Source organism: Mesoplodon mirus (assembly GCF_964341445.2).
Source record: "Mesoplodon mirus genome assembly, chromosome: 12".
Lineage (NCBI taxonomy): Eukaryota > Metazoa > Chordata > Mammalia > Artiodactyla > Ziphiidae > Mesoplodon > Mesoplodon mirus.
In genome coordinates, this window is record NC_138988.1 from 17950318 (window position 1) to 17968922 (window position 18605).

At 41.7% G+C, this 18605-nt stretch overlaps 1 protein-coding gene across 1 annotated transcript in view; it reads right to left on the reverse strand.

Moving 5' to 3' along the window:
- GXYLT2 (glucoside xylosyltransferase 2) overlaps positions 1-18605 on the reverse strand; it is an 83374-nt gene that overhangs the window by 18443 nt on the left and 46326 nt on the right. Inside the window, exons 4-5 of the mRNA XM_082639799.1 lie at positions 3968-4219; positions 2593-2716 (exon numbers count right to left, since the gene is read on the reverse strand). Coding sequence (XP_082495925.1) covers positions 2593-2716; positions 3968-4219 — 376 coding nt within the window. The remainder of the gene's footprint in view (positions 1-2592; positions 2717-3967; positions 4220-18605) is intronic.

Genomic DNA, 18605 nt, shown 5'->3' on the forward strand with positions numbered 1-18605 from the left:
GAGTCAGTCTAGTACCCAGCACGGCAATTACACACCCACAGGCATTTACTATCTAATTATAGCAAGAGTTTAAAAACATTTTTAAGCTAATGGCTTTTAAACACATTTTAAAAGCGATGCGATTGGCTACGAGAGGCTATAATAATAAAAACATTCTAGATATGGGCTTGGGTTTTGTGTCTACTGCTTCACTAATGGCAACCCAAAGAATCATAACAATAAGCATGTTTATCTCCTGAGTCATGGCTAATTTTCTCTCTCTCCTTTCCAGGGATAAAGGTGACACACTTTTTTTTTTCAAATATAGTTATTTCTGGTTTGTAGAAAATGCTCCCAATCAATATAAACAAAGAAAAACCTTTCAATGTGATGGATATCACTGGATTTCAGGTCAAAGAGCTCATGTTTGATAAAGTACCTGGATAACGCATGCAAGATCAAAGGCAGGCCATACAAAGAACAATAAAGGAATTACCTAATACTCACTGATCTAAATTTAGGAAACTCGGTTATTTACTTTCTACTGCTCAGACCCAAGATTCAGAACAACTTCATAATTATTTTATAATATCCTTGTACTCAGTGGACCTAAGATGGGCAGTGTGACGCCATTAAACTCAGCTGGTTTTCAGCCCTAATTAAAGACAAGGGGCTCGCATCTAATGGCAGAGCTGCTTGCGACCGTCTTTGAGTGTTATTTACTCACTGATCACGTCCTCAAATAATCTGCAACAGGCTAAGAGGATTTCTGGGGAGGCAACTATGCAAATGTTTTGAATTCCTCAGTTTGGGAATATGGACAGATAGGCTTATGGAAGAGAGTTTAAGCCACACAACACAGAAGAAAAAATGCAATATTTAAAGAGCAGAAATAATGCAGGAGAGAGAGACACATTTGGGGAAACCTGCCCAGCTCTCTAGAAGCCCCCCTTCTCTGGGACCTTCCCCTCACCCCCAAATACACGGGGCCAGAGTTGGAGTGGCCTGGGTTTGTGCCCCTGCTCTGGCACTCATTAGCTATACCACAAATTATTTAACTCTCTTTCCCTTGGTATCTTTGTCTATAAAATGGGGATTGTATTCTCAGGGTTGTTGTGAGGATTACATAAGAAAATGCTCAGAACAGCACCTGACACTCAGTAAATAATCAATGTCAGCCATGATTCCTTAGCTCCACGCTCCTGGCCTAGGGGACCCACACTGCCAACATCTGATTTCTCCCCCAGGAATTTGGAACTGGGATGAAGTTAGTCTTTCCATATGGCTGGACGTGGAGCATGAAACCTTGGTACTTTGCTTTGAGTACAGAATGAGAACCTTCAAAGAGAGGAATACACAGTCTCACCAGGAGAAGGAAAGTCCAACCTGGGTTCCTCATCCTTTTCCCTCTCCTGCTTTAGGTCCTGGGCCCAGCCTGCTGGCCTTTCTGCCCTAGTTTTCTACAGGACACCAGTTTGCTTATTAAAAAAAAGTATCCTTTGTGCTTAGACTAGCTCCAGGGACCTTTTATTTGTAGCCAAGAGTCCTACTCAGTATAACTACACCTAGAAAAAAAGATGAAATCCACTTTAGAAGAAAAAGGAGGGGCAGACTTTCAAATCCCCGTTGATCCCTGGTGCTATCAAAGTGAGATGGATTAAAACATGTCACAAACGAACAGCCAACACATCCCCTTCATCAAATGAACTGGTATTGGGACTCTGCCAGAAATGCACCCCGTTCCATATCAACCTGCTTTTTTTCTTTTCCAGGATTTGCTCCTTTTTGATCCAAGGGCATGTGAGATTAGGTTTTATTTCAGAATTCTGTTAAAAAACAAAAAAAGGTACATACAGAGAAGTCTTTATAAACAGGAGTCTCTAGTTCAGGATTTTTAAAGACACAGGAGAGGCCTGAGGAGGTTGGGGTGAAGAGTGCTTTTTTCCCTAGAGATCTTTCTCAAAGAGAAAACATGCTTTTGGTTTTAATACCATCAAATAAGGTTGTAGCAAAGATGAAAGAAAAGAAGGAAAAATTTTAGCTTTAGGTGTCCATACAAAAACACAGACCAGAAATTTACATCTCTTTCCTTCCCCAACTACCCAAACACTGACTTAACAATATAAGACGAATTTCTTTAGCCCTAGGTGAAAAGAAAGAGGGATGTGGGAATCCAAGTCCTTCTTCTAGGCCCTTTTAACCCTGAACAAGTCACTTTATTGTAAGGATCCCAAGAATCAATTCCCTTCAGTCTAGCAATTGTTCAGGCTATGGCGGGCCTTGTGCCTAGATTATAATGTTTTCATTTAGTTCTGTGCCGCCCATTGATTTCGCCTGTACTTCTTGGAAGAATGGCGTGGCAAAACCTAAAAGATATTCTTGAAGAACGGAGCCCAGTGTTGGGGGTTTCAACATTTGGCCTTTTGTGTCAGCGGCGCAAGGACCGCCCGCGTGAGACCCCGGGGAGGGGGTGGGGTGGGCGATGAAAAGGCACCCTTTGCAGGGGACACAGGCACAATTCAGGCTTCGCCAATGCAGCCCAGGCTGGAATGTGCTCTGTGGGGCGAGGTGGGCGGACTCCTCTGAGAACTGCATTCTTGAAAGAGAACCTACCTGGGTTGAAATAAAAGATAATATTTAATAAGTCCTGGTCTCCCCACGTGATGGCATTCTTGTACTTCTGGTACAGAGGGTACAGCATGTCCTCCCAAGCCAAGCCTGTTGGAATCATGCTGTTCTGGAAAAGAGAAAACCATCAGAGTGGCTAAGGCATGGCAAATACATCTCATCCGCTGAGAATCAATGTACAGGGACGGGTTCTCCCCTTCACCGCCCCGCTCCCCAGAATGAAAATGAAATCAGCAGAGGAGGGGACCTGTTGGCCTCAAGGCATAGGACAAAGCAGAAGTAGGGCTGGCGATTATAGGTGTACCCATGGATGGTAGGTGGACCAGAAACTGGCAGTTGGGCCTACGGCTTCTGCTCAGAAAACCATGCCCCATGTGGCGGAGGCATAAATCAGGAGCTTGGGATGAACATACACACACTAGTGTATATAAGATAGATAACCAACAAGGACCTCCTGTAGACCACAGGGAACTCTACTCAATATTCTGTAATGGCCTATATGGGAAAAGAAGCTGAAAAAGAGTGGATATACATATATGTATAACTGATTCACTTTGCTGTACACCTGAAACTAACACAACATTGTAAATCAGCTACACTCCAATAAACATTTTTTAAAAAAATTATTTACTTTTAAGACAAAAGCAACATATTCAGACTAAATATTCAACCAGCACACAAAGATGTAAAAAGTAAAAATAGTTTTCCTCCTGCCTCCTGCAATTCCCATTCCCACTTTCCCTAGATGTATCCACAATTAATGACCAGTCTCTTAGATATTCTTCTGGAAGTTTCTAAGGCATAAAAGGGATCACCTCTATGGCATCATACTCTGTTGCATTTTAATTTTTTCACTTAATATTTTTTAGAGCTCTTATCTCACTTGTAGATTTGATCTAATTCTTTTTAATAGGAGGATAATTTTTTTGACTTGTTCTCTACTGATGTTCACTTAAGTTCTTCCAGTTTTTTGCTAGGATAAAAGACAAGGCCATGAACAGCCTCGTATGTTTATCTCTGTACATTTACATAAATACATCCCTAGGGTAACTCCAAAAAGTTTTCCAGGGTTTTTGAAGCCTGGGATACACAGAGTGTTTAAACATGGAATTCAGAAATGCAACATAATATTCCCCAATAGTAACTCTGCTGAACAGTTTAAATTCCATAATCACCTGGAATTTTCCTAAGCCAACAAATATTCCATAACTCTCCAAATACTTTTCTCTTCCCTGGCTTCTTCCATTCTCACCTTCAAGCCAGCTACTTCCAAAATCAATACACTGAAACTTCTGGAACGTCACTGTTGAGGAGACAAAATCCCGATGTTTAAACAAGGAAATATAACATACTTCCTTACCTTGAACTGGGCACTTCTTATCCGAGTTAAGTTCATCAGCATGACTCCTGAGTTAACTCCTGCAGAGCCATAGAAAGGGTGCCGAGCAAAGCGGCTGTACCAGCCGATCTTGGGGATTTCATGCTCGGGGGCCATGGCCGCAAGCTGCGTGGAATTAAATTGCCTCAGAAGCTTCCAGATGTCATCAACAGGTCTCAGAAAGAGAACATCGGTGTCCACGTAGAGAAGGGAGTCCACATCCTTTAAAATCACCTTTGTGTGTATTGGGTGAGGAGGGGGAAAACAAGAAACAAAGGGAAGTAGCCTGATAAGTCAACACTGCCAATGATTTTGTTGATTAATGTTAATTCTAGAAAGGGTCCCACTCTTAGCCTCCATTCCTCCCTTCTCCTTGGACTTCAGGGATAAGGGTCAGTCAAAGGGTAGAGACTCAAAGGAAGATCCATCTTGATTCAGATTGGTCCAATTCCAGGACCCTGGACTATGTTTGTTAAGGGTTGAACGTTGCAAGGAATGAAAACATTAGCAAATGACTGTGGCTTTCTTTTCCTCCCTCCTCCAATAAGGCCATCTGTCTTTCTCAGTTTTTTCTTGGAAAAGCTAGGGCTAGCATTAGACTACTTGAAGTGGACAATCCGTAGATTAGCTCATGCCAGGCTTTAGGGTAAATACTCTGTCTCTGGATCCATTTCTTTTAGTGTTGATGCATATGTCTCTGCATCTTTTTGAAATAGTATTTTCAGCTAAGATTTAGACTTGGAAATAGGCAAAACAAGTCATTGGCCAGATTTGTCTGCAAGGATTGGCAAATGTTTTTTTCTAAAGGGCCAGAGAGTAAATATTTTAGGCTCTGTTGCAGCTACTTAACTGCTGTTAGCATAAAAGCAGCCATGGACAATATATAAACAAATGAGCATGGGTGGTTCCAATAAAACTATTTAGAGACAATAAAATTGGAATTTCATTTAATCTTCAGATGTCACAAAGCCTTCTTCTTTTGATTTTTTTCAACCATCTGAAACGTAAAAGCCATTCTTGACTCAAAGGCTGTGGTTTGTCAATCTCTGTTGTAGATCATTCAAGCCAGCCACCTTAAGTAAATAAGTTTTGCTATGCTAAATGCTTCGTTTACCAGAATTTTGCCCTGGGATTTGAGACTTTATTATTTTTTATTTTATTTTATTTTTTTAATTTTTTTTGGCTTGGAGACTTTTTTTTTTTTTAAGAAGATGTTTGGGGTAGGAGTTTATTAATTAATTAATTTATTTTTGCTGTGTTGGGTCTTCGTTTCTGTGCGAGGGCTTTCTCTAGTTGTGGCGAGCAGGGGCCACTCTTCATCGCGGTGCGCGGGCCTCTCACTGTCGCAGCCTCTCTTGTTGCGGAGCACAGGCTCCAGACGCGCAGGCTCAGTAGTTGTGGCTCACAGGCCTAATTGCTCCGCGGCATGTGGGATCTTCCCAGACCAGGGCTCGAACCCGTGTCCTCTGCATTAGCAGGCAGATTCTCAACCACTGCGCCACCAGGGAAGCCCGAGTTTGAGACTTTAAAGTCATAGTTAGTAAAAGAGTTATTTGCCTTGTTTTGCCATTGTTCCCCCAATTTAGAGGTAGCTTAACCAAAGAAGGATCATCATCCTAAAATCACAACAACACTTGTTATGGACTGAATGTGTCTTTACAAAATGCATATGTTGAAGCCCTAACTCCCCAATGTGAGCGTATTTGGAGATGGGGTCTTTGGGAAGTAGTTAGGGTTAGATGAGGTCCTGATGGTGGAACCCTCAAGATGGGATTCATGTCCTCATTAAAAGGGACACCAGACAGCTTGCTCTCATATTCTCTCTCTTTCTCTGCCACATTAGAACATAGTGAGAAGGCAGCAGGCTGCATGCCAGGGAGAGTGTCCTCCCCAGAACCCAACCATGCCAGCACCCTAATCTCAGACTTCTAGCCTCCAGAACTATAAGAAAATAAATTTCTGTGGTTTTAGCCATCCGGTTACGGTATTTTGTTATGGCAAGTTAAGACACCACTCCATTGAGATTCTAATATTTAAAACTGATGAACATGGGCACTGTATGGTACAGGCATCATGGAGATTTCAGTCTTGAATAATTTCAAAACTTACATGATTAACTGCAGGATTTATCTTTCCTTCCTCATCTACTAGAGGAATAGAATTTACAAATCAATAAAATGAAATTTAAAAAATAATGATCATCTACCATGTCATAAAAGAAGACATCCGTCTTAACAGTTTAAAGATCCTAATTCCAGAATTAGGATGAATTCTTTAAAATGAATACACACACTTAAACAAACATCTACCACACTATACTTATTTTTTCTTATTTAACCATGGACAGGTAAAAACTTTGCCACAGATTAGCACTAGTCTGCTGAGTTGTTGTTTTTTTTTTTAAATCACAACTCCAGAGTACTGTGGAAGAAGGGCAAACTCTCTTCAAAAGTAATAGTGGGCTTCCCTGGTGGCGCAGTGGTTGAGAGTCCGCCTGCCGATGCAGGGGACGCGGGTTCGTGCCCTGGTCCGGGAAGATCCCACATGCTGCGGAGCGGCTGGGCCCGTGAGCCATGGCTGCTGAGCCTGCGTGTCTGGAGCCTGTGCTCCGCGACGGGAGAAGCCACAACAGTGAGAGGCCCGCATACCACAAAAAAAAAAAAAAAAAAAAAAAAAGTAATAGTAAATTATACAATCATGACACAAGTTACTTATCACATGTAAATACAATTTTGATGTTTTGCATGCTCAAGACCACCCAGAGAACTCAACATCCTGCCAATCCTATTTTACTGGGAAGGAAAACTAATGCACCGAAAAGCGTTCTGTCCAAGTTAATGTGTCAAATAATGCTAACAATCGCTGGATTTGGAGCTAATAAAGTTCAACACGGTAAAGTCACTTTCTAGAATGTGTTTAAGGAAATGAGAGACTGCACAGTGTTTCACTAAAAAGCTAATTTAGAATTAGAGAATCAGAGGACGAGAAAGCTATTTCAACCCATGTGAAAGAGAACAGATTTCTCTTTATGGCTGATTATCTAACAAGGCCTAAACAAAACTGTATTAATATTAATGTTTTAATCAATTAAGGGTTATGCAGACATCTAGTCCCTAAATTCAAGCTCACTGACTTGATTAATTTTTTTCTCAGTCTTAAATCAATGCTATTGTTAAAGTTATCATCACTTTCTTCAATAAAATAAAAGTGTTACCATCTTTCATCAAAACAAAAAAGAAAACAAAAAGACTTGAAAAAAGGTCTGGAAAAGGAAAACTAAAAAACCCTTCAGGATGGAGGCATTCCATCATGAAATAATAAGCAAGATAAATATATTGATTATACAGTATAGAAGCTGGTTAAAAATAAAGCAGGGAGAGGGGCGGGGGTCCCAGGTAGGAAGGGGCTTGCAATTTTAATTAGGGACTTTGGGAAGGACTCACTGAGAAGAAAGAGGGCAAGTACAAATAGCGGAGGCTGGACCACTCTTAGAACAGCAGGGAGCCAGGGAGGCTGGACCACAGTGGGCAACGAAGAGCCAGGGATGAGGATGGAGCAGAGTGGGGGCCAGTCACTTCACTTAGGGCTTTGTTTGCCTTTGAAAGAACTTGTTCTTTCACTGTCAGTGAGATGGAAGCCATTGAAGGGCTTTTACCAGAAGAGTGGCATGGTCTGACTTAGCTTAAGGATCACTTTGGATGCTACACAGAGAAAGGACAATTGGGGCACACAGGGGAAGCAGGGAGACCAGTTAGGATGCTACTTTAATAATTCAAGTGAGATGCGATGGCGGCTTGGCTCAGGTGGTAACAACCCAGGGAGTGAGAAGTGGCTGAATCCATAACACAGCTTGAAATGGAGCCAACAGGATTTCCGCAACAGATTGGATGTGGAATGTGAGAGTAAGAGAAAAGTCAAGGGCAACTCCATGGATTTTAACCTGAGCAACAGGTATGATGGAATCGCCTTTAACTGAGATTGCACCTGATGTGTGTCATTCCCGAGTTACCTGCCTGGCCCTGGCACATATGTACTGGAGTTGGCAGATGCTAAAGCCTCGCTCCCTCCCTCCTCCTCTGCATGTGCCCTTCCTGAAATAGAAAGAAGACTGTAGTGGTCCTAGGAAGGGATGCGTTGATGGCGGATTTCTGGGGTGATGGTCGTTTGTCTAGCTCTTGACCACAGTAGTGGTTACACAGGTGTGAGCATGTTAAACTAAGCATACAGCGTTTCGGTGGTCTCTTTTTGGTAGGTAGATCATATTTCAAAACTGACACACAAAAGTAGCCCTAATGGTACATCTCAGAGACGGAATAGATGATAGTCCTTAGGAATACTGAGTCTGGCATTCCTGAGTTCAAATCCTGGCATCATGTACCCCGTGACTCTGGACAAGTTCCTCAGTTCCCCATGCATAAAAAGTGGAAAGCAAGACCTCCACCACGTCCCCTGTCTTTGGGTTGTCACTAACATCCAGTGAAATAAGACACACACAGGGAACTCGGTACAGTGGCTGGTACGTAGTAAGTACTCAATAAATAACGGTGTTGCTACTCTAAGAAGTCTCCGTGTTTTTTCTTTTAAAACTCATGTGTAATTAGTTACCATGCACATCAATGCTCACAGCACTTCAAAGCATGTGTCGACCACAAAGTGTCTTTTATATAAACAAAGTCAAGCTCAGAAAAGTTGAAGTTTTCGAACATTTCTAGTATCATAATCCACATATTACCTCGATTGAAAACAAGAGCACCAGGGCTTTTTACTCTTTATCTGAAAAAATAAAAGACCAGGAGAAAAACTCCACTCTTCTTATAACATTGTGTCTCTGGAGGCTAATTCTGCAGCAATTATTGGTGGTATTAATTTGAAGAGGATCACTGTGGCCACTTTATAATGGGCAGAGGAATATTTACCAAAAGGATATAAAATTAGCCATTCTAATTCCCTTATGGAAATTAGCACTAGAAATGAGGCCTCTGTTTTCTTAGAGAAGGGCAAATAGAGGACAGACAATAGCTATTTGTATACGATGCTGCTCTGGCTCCGTTCACCACCCCAACCTGGGCAGCTGCCTCTGGCCACGGGCAACAAGATTATCAGGGGCCACTGGCTCTCCTTCAAGTTCATTTTGCTGCAACTTTGTTCTGACTTTGACAGTACAACTTTGTGGTTGAAAGTTCGGGGTTTGAAATCTAACCATTTGTGTTTGGATTCTGTTTCCACTACAAACTGTGGTCTTGGGCAAGCTGCTTTAAGCCTTCTAAGCCTTAGTTTCCTCACCTTTTTTTTTTTTGGCCATGCTGTGCAGCATGCAGGATCTTAGTTCCCCGACCAGGGATCGAACCCGTGCCACCTGCAGTGGAAGCACGGAGTCGTAACCACTGGACCACCAGGGAACTCCCTGTTTCCTCATCTTGTAGATGGGATTGGTCACTCACTTCAGAGTGCTGTCAGGATGATTAAATGAGATAATGCATGTGAAGCCCCTGACATACACACAGTAAAGACTCAATAAATGCTATGTGACGTTCTTATGGGCTCACTCTCAGGAGGGCTAGTTCCTTGATTCATAGCCCAGTAACTGGCTGCAGTAGTGATGGTGGTAAAAGAGTGAGGCATGTGCTCTGTTCTCAGAGAACTTTAGTGGGGCAGACAGATAAGAGGCAAAGCAAAATAAGATGTGCCTAATGGTAGGAGCAGCACAGAAGCACTTGGCAAGGCTACTAAACCATTCTGGAGTGAAAAAAGGACAGAAGTGACAACTAAGCTGAGAGATAGGCAAGTGAAGAGCAGGGCAAAGAGTCCTGAAGATAAATAGAACAGCATGTGAAAAGGCCCAGAGACCAGGAGAGAGCAACACACCAGGGAGGATAGCAAATGGGTTGGTGGGGCCAGAGCTTACAGTGGGAGAGCCAGGAGCCAGGGGTGGGGAGAGATTAGGCTGGCCAAGTGGGCAGGGGCCCGATCAAGAGCTATGCTGACAAATTTGGACGTGATCCTAAGAGCCATGGGGAGATGTGAAATGACATGAACCAGAAACCTTGAGGTCTGATGTTTCCTCTCCTATCCCCATTGCCCACATCCAATCCTCAGCAAGTCCCATGTGTTCTTCCTCCAAAATACATCTGAATCTGCCCATTTCTCTACCTTTCCACTGCCTTGCCCTGAGTTCAAGGCACCATTACAGCTCCCCTAGAATTCTGGAAGGGTCCATTCACTGGCCTCCCTGTGTACACACTTTCCCCTTCAATCTATTCCTCACAGAGCGGCCAGAGGGATTTTTAATCTCCAGTGTCATCTCTTCTTTGACCCACGGGTTATTTACAAGGGTGGTTGTTTAATTTCCAAATATTTGGGATTTTCCAGATATCTTTTTATTATTCATTTCTAATCTAATTTCCTTGTAGTCAGGGAGCACTCTCTGCATGATTTCAATCCTCTCAAATTCACTGAGACTTGTTTTATGGCCCACATATGGTCTATCTTGGTGAATGCTGAATGTTTATTATTCTGCAGTTGTTGGGTGGAGCATTCTGTAAATTCTGTAGCTGCCAATTAGGTCAGTTCGTTGACAGTGTTGTCAAGGATTTCTAGGTGCTAACTGATCTTCTGTTTGCTTATTATAACCACAGGAGCTCTATGGAGTTTTATCTTCAGACACGAAGAAAGAGGGGAGAAATATGAAGTTACTGCAAATTCATTTACATCAACAGATATGATTTGGGAGAGTTCCCTGGTGGCCTAGTGTTTAGGATTCCGGGCTTTCACTGCCATGGCCTGGGTTCAATCCCTGGTTGGGGAACTGAGATCCCACAAGCCACGTGGCACAGCCAAAAAACAAACAAACAAACAAACAAAAAACAGATATGATTTGGGAGCCATCATTTATTTTCACACTAAAAGACAATTATCAAAAGAGGAGGGTTGAAGTCTCTCACTCTGAGTGTGGATTTGTCTATTTCTCTAAGCATGGTTTTGCCTTGTAGATTTGGAGGCTCTGTTGTTAGGTGCATACTCATTTAGGGTAGATACACCTTCCTGAGGGACTGAGCCTTATCGTTATGAAAGATCCAGCGGGCTTTTTAAAAAAAACTTACATTAGAGGATGCCCCTTTCATCTTTAAAGCCCTTCAAGACTTTTCACTGTGCTTTCGTTACACATGAACCATGGTCCCTAAAAGGCTCTGCAGGATGGACACACTCTGTCCCCACAGGGGACCGAGTTCCTATCAGTGGTGATCTTTCACCTCCTAGCACAACTTTCCATTATGGCTCAGTTACTGTCCAAGTCAACAGAGGGTGAGGAGGAAAATGGACTTAATAGGAAGTTAACGAGCTCCTACTTCTCTTCCTGCCTACAGCCAGGGTTTCCTCTGTGGGAGATGCTCTTAAGTCTTTCTTTAGTTAGAAACTAACACAGTTAGTTTCCCCCTTTCAGAAAGAAAACATAAAGTAGAAACTATCTCATTTAATAATGGAATCATCTTTTGGAATGTTCTTTCTCACTTCATTCCGGAAATTCAATGCACCCAAGGTGAAGAAGATAATGTGCTCAAATTTGCTGAAAAACAGTATCAATTATGAAATACATGTACAGCCCTGATGCTTTACTCAGTTTCATTGTGTGTGAGTTCTCATTTTAGATAATTGCCTGAAGTATCAAAACTATGATTAGGGTGAAAATTAATGATGTCCCCAAATTGTATCTGTTGATGTAAATCAATTAGCAGTAACTTCACATTTCTCCCCCTTTCCTTGGGTCTGGAGATTAAGCTCTAGGGAGCTCCTGTGATTTAGGATAAGCATCTTCCCCGGCCTGTGAGGGAAGTGCTACCAACAGCTTCCTGGATGTGAGGCAGCGCTTTCCACTTACCATTCTCGAATGCCCAGCTCTAACTCATGCTGTAGATCTGAGCTCAGGTGTGACCTCCTCAGAAAGGCTTACCCAAGAGCCTCCTTCCTCTCTCCCTCCAGGCTCCCCATCACACCACGCTATGTACCTCTCTCTGCAACCAGCGGCCTTTTGTTAAATTATTTTCTCGTCTGTTGCTTGCCTCCTCCAATTACAATAGAAGTTCCATGAAGACAGGGACCTTCTGGGTCTAGTTAACTCCTCAAAGTTTATGTGCCTAATGCAATGCCTAATAGCTACATTAGGCATCCGATAAATATTTACACAAAGTAAGGAATTCAACTGCTGAACTGTCTCAGAAACATTGTAACTTTAAATATGTTTCACGGCTGATTACAGAAGGACAGGTCCTGAGAAATAAGAAGGTCTGTGAATAGTTGAAGAATAGAAGACCTAAGTTCCTGAAGAGAAAACCAACATAACATCTACCATGCTGAATATCATTGTTTTGCTGGTGTAGTCCAGTGTGTCACCCTCCAGGCCTCTGTTGATGGTACAGCTAAGTCGCTTCATATGTATATCATCCCATTTCCTTACCTCGCTAGCATTTTTTTTTTAACATCTTGATTGGAGTACAATTGCTTTACAATGGTGTGTTTGTTTCTGCTTTATAACAAAGTGAATCAGTTATACATATACATATGTTCCCATATCTCTTACCTCTTGCATCTCATCCCACCCCGCTAGGTGGTCACAAACCACCGAGCTGATCTCCCTGTGCTATGCGGCTGCTTCCCACTAGCTATCTATTTTACATTTGGTAGTGTATATATGTCCATGCCACTCTCTCACTTTGTCACAGCTTACCCTTCCTCCTCCCCATATCCTCAAATCCATTCTCTAGTTGGTCTGTGTCTTTATTCCCGTCTTACCCCTAGGTACTTCATGACCTTTTTTTTTTTAGATTCCATATATATGTGTTAGCATATGGTATTTGTTTTTCTCTTTCTGACTTACTTCACTCTGTATGACAGTCTCTAGGTCCATCCACCTCACTACAAATAGCTCAGTTTCGTTTCTTTTTATGGCTGGGTAATATTCCATTGTGTATATGTGCCACATCTTCTTTATCCCTTCATCTGCTGATGGACACTTAGGTTCCTCGCTTTGTTTTGGCGGTACGTGGGCCTCTCACTCTTGTGCCCTCTCCCTTTGCGGAGCACAGGCTCCGGACGCACAGGCCCAGCGGCCATGGCCCACGGGCCCAACCGCTCCACGACATGTGGGATCCTCCAGGACCGGGGCACGAACTCGTGTCCCCTGCATTGGCAGGCGGACTCTCAACCACTGCACCACCAGGGAAGCCCAATCAGCAGATATTTTTGCCAATAAAGTAACTTACACACATAAAGGAATAATAACCCCTCTGTTTTTTTTAGCACGTGTTATGTGCTAAGCATCATTCCAGCCATTTCCTATACATAGTACATTGTTTCCAGTGCCTCAACAACCCTGCCAGAGTGGTATTATTACTCTCATTTAATAGATGAGCTTAAATAACTTACCTAAGGTTAGCACTGGTAAATGGTAGCACCTGGATGAAACCAGGGCTCTCTGACACCAAAGCTCACACTCCTTGTGCTCTACCACGTTGTTTTTCATCCACCGCAAAGCAGTAATTGTCCTTGTTCACAACGGGAGTGATGGATGTGACTAGTGCTAAAGCAATTGTTCTTAAACCTCAGCGTACATGAGATTCATTTAAGAAGCTGGGTTGAAATGCAGATTCCTAGGCCCTACCTCAGATTCCTCCAGATTCTGAATTATTAGGTCTGACCTGGACCCCTAGAATGTGCCTGTATGTATGTATGCGTGTGTTTTTAAAATTTTTTATTTTGAGATCATTTCAGACTTACGGAAGAGTTGCAAAAACTCCAGAGAGCTCCCATGTACTCTTCACCAAGCTTCTCCTGTGTTAATATCTCATGTAACCACCCAACATTTGTTAAGACTAAGAAATTAACCTTGGTATAATTCTATGAACCACAGAATTACTCTGATTTTACCAGTTTTTCCACTAATGTCTTCTTTCTGTTCCAAAATCCAATTGGTATCTCACAGTGCCTTGAGCTGTTAGGAGTACTTACTCTTCTCCAGTCTGTGACTGTTCTTCAGTCTTTCCTTGTCTATTCACAAGCTTGACAGCTTTGAAGAATACTGGTCAGCTATTTTGTACAAAGTCTCTCAATTTGGGTGTTTTCTCATGAGTAGACTGAGGGTATGCACTGTCAGGAAAAATACTACAGAGGTGAAGTGTCCTTTCTCTGTGCATGCCCGTCTCTGGGTGTACATGATGTTGTTATATCAATACGTTACTGGTGACGTGACCCTTGGTCCCTTGGCTGGCTAAGGTTCTGTCTATCAGTGTTCTTCACAGTAAACTTACCATTTCTCCTTGGTAATTACTAAATATTGTAAAGGAGACACTTTGAAACCATGAAAATATCCTGTTTCTGGTTAAACTTACACCCCCTAATTTTAGTATTCACTGGCAGATCTTACCTGCAGTAATTAGGACTGTAGTATTCTAATGGTGATTTTCTATTTCCCACATTTCTTTCTACATGTATTAATTGAATTCTTCTGTAAGAAAGAGTTGTCATTTCTCCCCATCCATTTATTTATTCAGTTATTTATTTGTATTAGTATGGACTTAGGAAAATTATTTTGTTTGGGGGTTAAAATTTGATATATATTTTTAAATAAATAATTATTTATTTTGTTGCTCAAGCTGTTTCAACTTTGGTCATTTGGAGCTCTTTCAGATTGGCTCCTGTGCGCTTTCAATATGCACACCCTTCCTTTTTTTCCACATCCTTACTTTCTACCACCACAAGACACTCCAGGCTCGTCTTGCACTTTCCCTGCCCTCTGTTCTAGAATCAACAAGTTCTACAAGGAGCCCTGGTTCCTTTTATTGGAGGATGGAATTTAGAAACCAAGATTTGGGTGCAAGGTGTGCTCATTGCTACTGGGGTGTCACTGCTTCTAGCCTCTCTTAGTGGATCTCTAGGAAGTACATGTATGTATACTACCCAAGTAGTATACATACATATCTCTATCTATCTAGTTAACTACCTATCTATCTATTTAAAAAAAACATGAATTCACATTGATACCTGATCTCACGAGCCTGTATGTGCCTTTGAAAAATAATTTTGAAAGAAACAGAAAATTCTGAGCTTAGATCATCAGGGTATTGGGCTGAGTTCTGAATTACTGGGCATGATTTTAATAAGTGAGGCTGGAGGTGGAAGAATGGAGGGGCGTGGTCCCCAAGCAACAGTATGGAGGGGGGTAATACACACAGCATCTCGGAAAGACAATGGCAGAGCAGCCTGGCTAGAATGGGAATTCATGATTTGGAGTAATGCTGAAAAGTTAATAAGTGCACTCGGTCGGAATGCAAAGGGCCCTGAACACCAGGCTGAGGGGGTGCGACTTGATCCTACAGAGACTCTGGGAAGGCTCTGGGCTGAGAATCCACATGAGAATATCATTCAGAAGCCAAAAATCCAGGAGTGGCATGCAGGAGGGAAGGGACGCAGATGGCTGGGAAACAAATAAATAGATCAGTACCATCATCATTTTCTCTGTTATCATTGCCACATTTCCTGTTTGTATTAATGTAAATATACCCAGAACCAGAACACCTGGTCAGAAAGAGGCCAGCACCTTCTGTAATTCTGGCATGCCTGTATGTATTTGCAAATGTGAACAAAAAGTTTCTATACATTACGAAAAGCCTTGATGCTCTTTTTTTTTTCTGACTGGTTTGCCATTTTAAAAAATTGTCTAAATTATACAATATACAAATTCATGCTTGTGTGTTATAAAAGTATGGACAATTTAGCAATCCACAGAATAAGAAATTCAAATTTTTCTTTTTCTGCCTATCCCCACCACACCATCACTCCATGCCCTTGCAACCCTCTCTCCTCTTTTTTGCATTAACTAACCATAACAGTTCAGTGAATATCACCCCAGACAGTTTCTACACATTTATCTATATATGTGACTTTTGCAAGGCCAGGAATTCAGATCTCAACTCAACTGTTACCTCCTCAGAGAGCCCCACTCCCCATCACTCTCTAAACACTTGAATTTTTCCCCATTATTCTTATTACTACCTGAAATGAACTTTAATTGTTTTTGTCATTCTCCCCTGACTAGGATGTAAGCTCCATGAAAGCAGGAAATTTGGATAACTTCTTCACAGTCATATTTCTAGGGCCAGTCACATAGTTGGGGCTGAATAAGTATTACTGAATGAATGTTTGTGTATATGAATGTTTGTGTGTATATATACACACACACAAATGTACATACTTCTGGATTTTTTTATATTGAGGTACAGTTGATTTACAATGTTGTGTTTTATTGGTGTACAGCACAGTGATTCAAATATACACATATATATTCTTTTTCATTATAGTTTATTACAAAATATTGAATATAGTTTCCTGTGCTATATATAGTAGGATGTTGTTGTTTACCTATTTTACATATAGTAGTTTGTATCCGCTAATCCCATACTCCTAATTTATCCCTCCCCAACCTTTTCTCCTTTGGTAACCATAAGTTTGTTTTCTATGTCTGTGAGTCTGTCTCTGTTTTGTAAATAAGTTCATCTGTATCATTTTTTAGATTCCACATATAAGTGCTATCATATATTTGTCTTTCTCTGACTTACTTCATTTAGCATGATAATCTCTAGGTCTATCCATGTTGCTGCAAATGGCATTATTTCATTCTTTTTATGACTGAGTAATATTCCATTGTATATATGTACCACATTTTCTTTATCCATTCATCTGGCAATGGACACTGAGGTTGCTTCCATGTCTTGGCTATTGTAAATAGTGCTGCTATGAACATTGGGGTGCATGTATCTTTTTGAATTAGAGTTTTCTCCAGATATATGCCCAGGACTGGGATTCCTGGATCATACGGTAACTCGATTTTTAGTTTTTAAGGAACCTCCATACTGTTTTCCATAGTGGCTGCACCAATTTATGTTCCCACCAACACATATTTTGGATTTTTAAAAATACCAATGGATTCACTCTATACATACTTTCTAATTTTCTACTTTGAGATATTTCCCTTTTGTTTTGGATGTGCAGAGAACAAAGAACTTTCTGTTTGATTCTATATATTCTCAAACATCCTTTATAATGTTAAAATAGTTTAAGGCAGGGGAGAGAATTATGAACACTTGAAATGTATCATTCCCATATAGTGTTTTCTTCCCCGTTCCATTGGGAACTTGTACAAAAATAAATATCCATTCTTGATTAAATAGTGAGTCACCACTTAAACTGTTTGGAGATTTTTAAGGGTCACTAAATCGCTAGCTTAAAATGCAGTGGCCCAGGAGAAAAATTACATCAATTTTTATTTTTGCTTCTATTGTGCCCTCTTGTGGAATGACATATAACTTACATACTCATTTTTGTGAAGTTTTAACAAAGAGCAGATTGTACCCATGTCCTGGCTACTACATTCACACATATTCCCATCAACAAAGTAGACTCTTCTGATCAGTTTAATCTCTGATCTCCATGCAAACAAGATTCAGATTGCCTCTGAGTTGGGCAAATCAATGATGGCTTTGTTCAGGACGCTTCTCCTAAAAGTCTGGCTCGTCAAGCTTGTGTTTGGTCTTTGATTTCATCATCTCAGCTGTTGGGTCAGCTGTTATAACTGCATGCAGGACGTTTTCCACAGGCCTTGCGTTACTGAAGGTGTCTGGTTTCTCTGGCATGCTCTGAGATAATGGCTCTCTCAGATCTTCCATCTGCTTCCATCCCTTTGGCTTGCTTCCTCCTCTTATCAGGTGTTGCAATCCCGGCCAGCAAGTACACACTATCTTCTCCTGCAGGCTGTAGACATCCTGTTAGCCCTGGCAACTGTCATTTAAAGCAGAGACCAGTTTCTTGGTCAGATGATGCCTTCCCAGAGAACATGCTCTCTGCTAGGGAGCTGCTGGAAACAGGATCATTGGGTCACAAGGAACTGTAGCTCTTCCCTCGAATTGGACTGGTTTTCAACAAATGTTTTCATTTTCCTTGTATTTGAGAATCAAATCCAACTAACATGTACTGAATATATACTGGCTTCAAGTCTAGAAAGTTATAAGTGTTAAATCTTCAAATCCTCTCTACGACCCTTTGATGAACTTGGTAAAGCCCTTATTGTAAGTCCATTCATTCATGCATCCAATCGTCCATCCTCTCTCCCTCTTTCCCGTCCTTCCCTCCTTCCTTTCCTGCCTTCCTTCCTTCTCATCCAAACATCCTAATAGTTTTATTGAGTGCCTTCTGCTAACATGTGCAGTGCACTACTCTCCTTGTTGGAGACCAAAGACCTTTCCCATGATAGGGCTTACATGCTAGTGAGAGAAACCCAAAAATAAAATGAATAAGTAAAGTATATAGTATTCTAACTTTAAAGATAGTAGCATAGGGCCTCCCTGGTGGCGCAGTGGTTGAGAGTCCGCCTGCCGATGCAGGGGATACGGGTTCGTGCCCCGGTCTGGGAGGATCCCATATGCCGCGGAGCGGCTGGGCCCGTGAGCCATGGCCGCTGAGCCTGTGCGTCCGGAGCCTGTGCTCCACAACGGGAGAGGCCACAACAGTGAGAGGCCCGCGTACAGCAAAAAAAAAAAAAAAAAAAAAAAAAAAAAAAAGATAGTAGCATAGA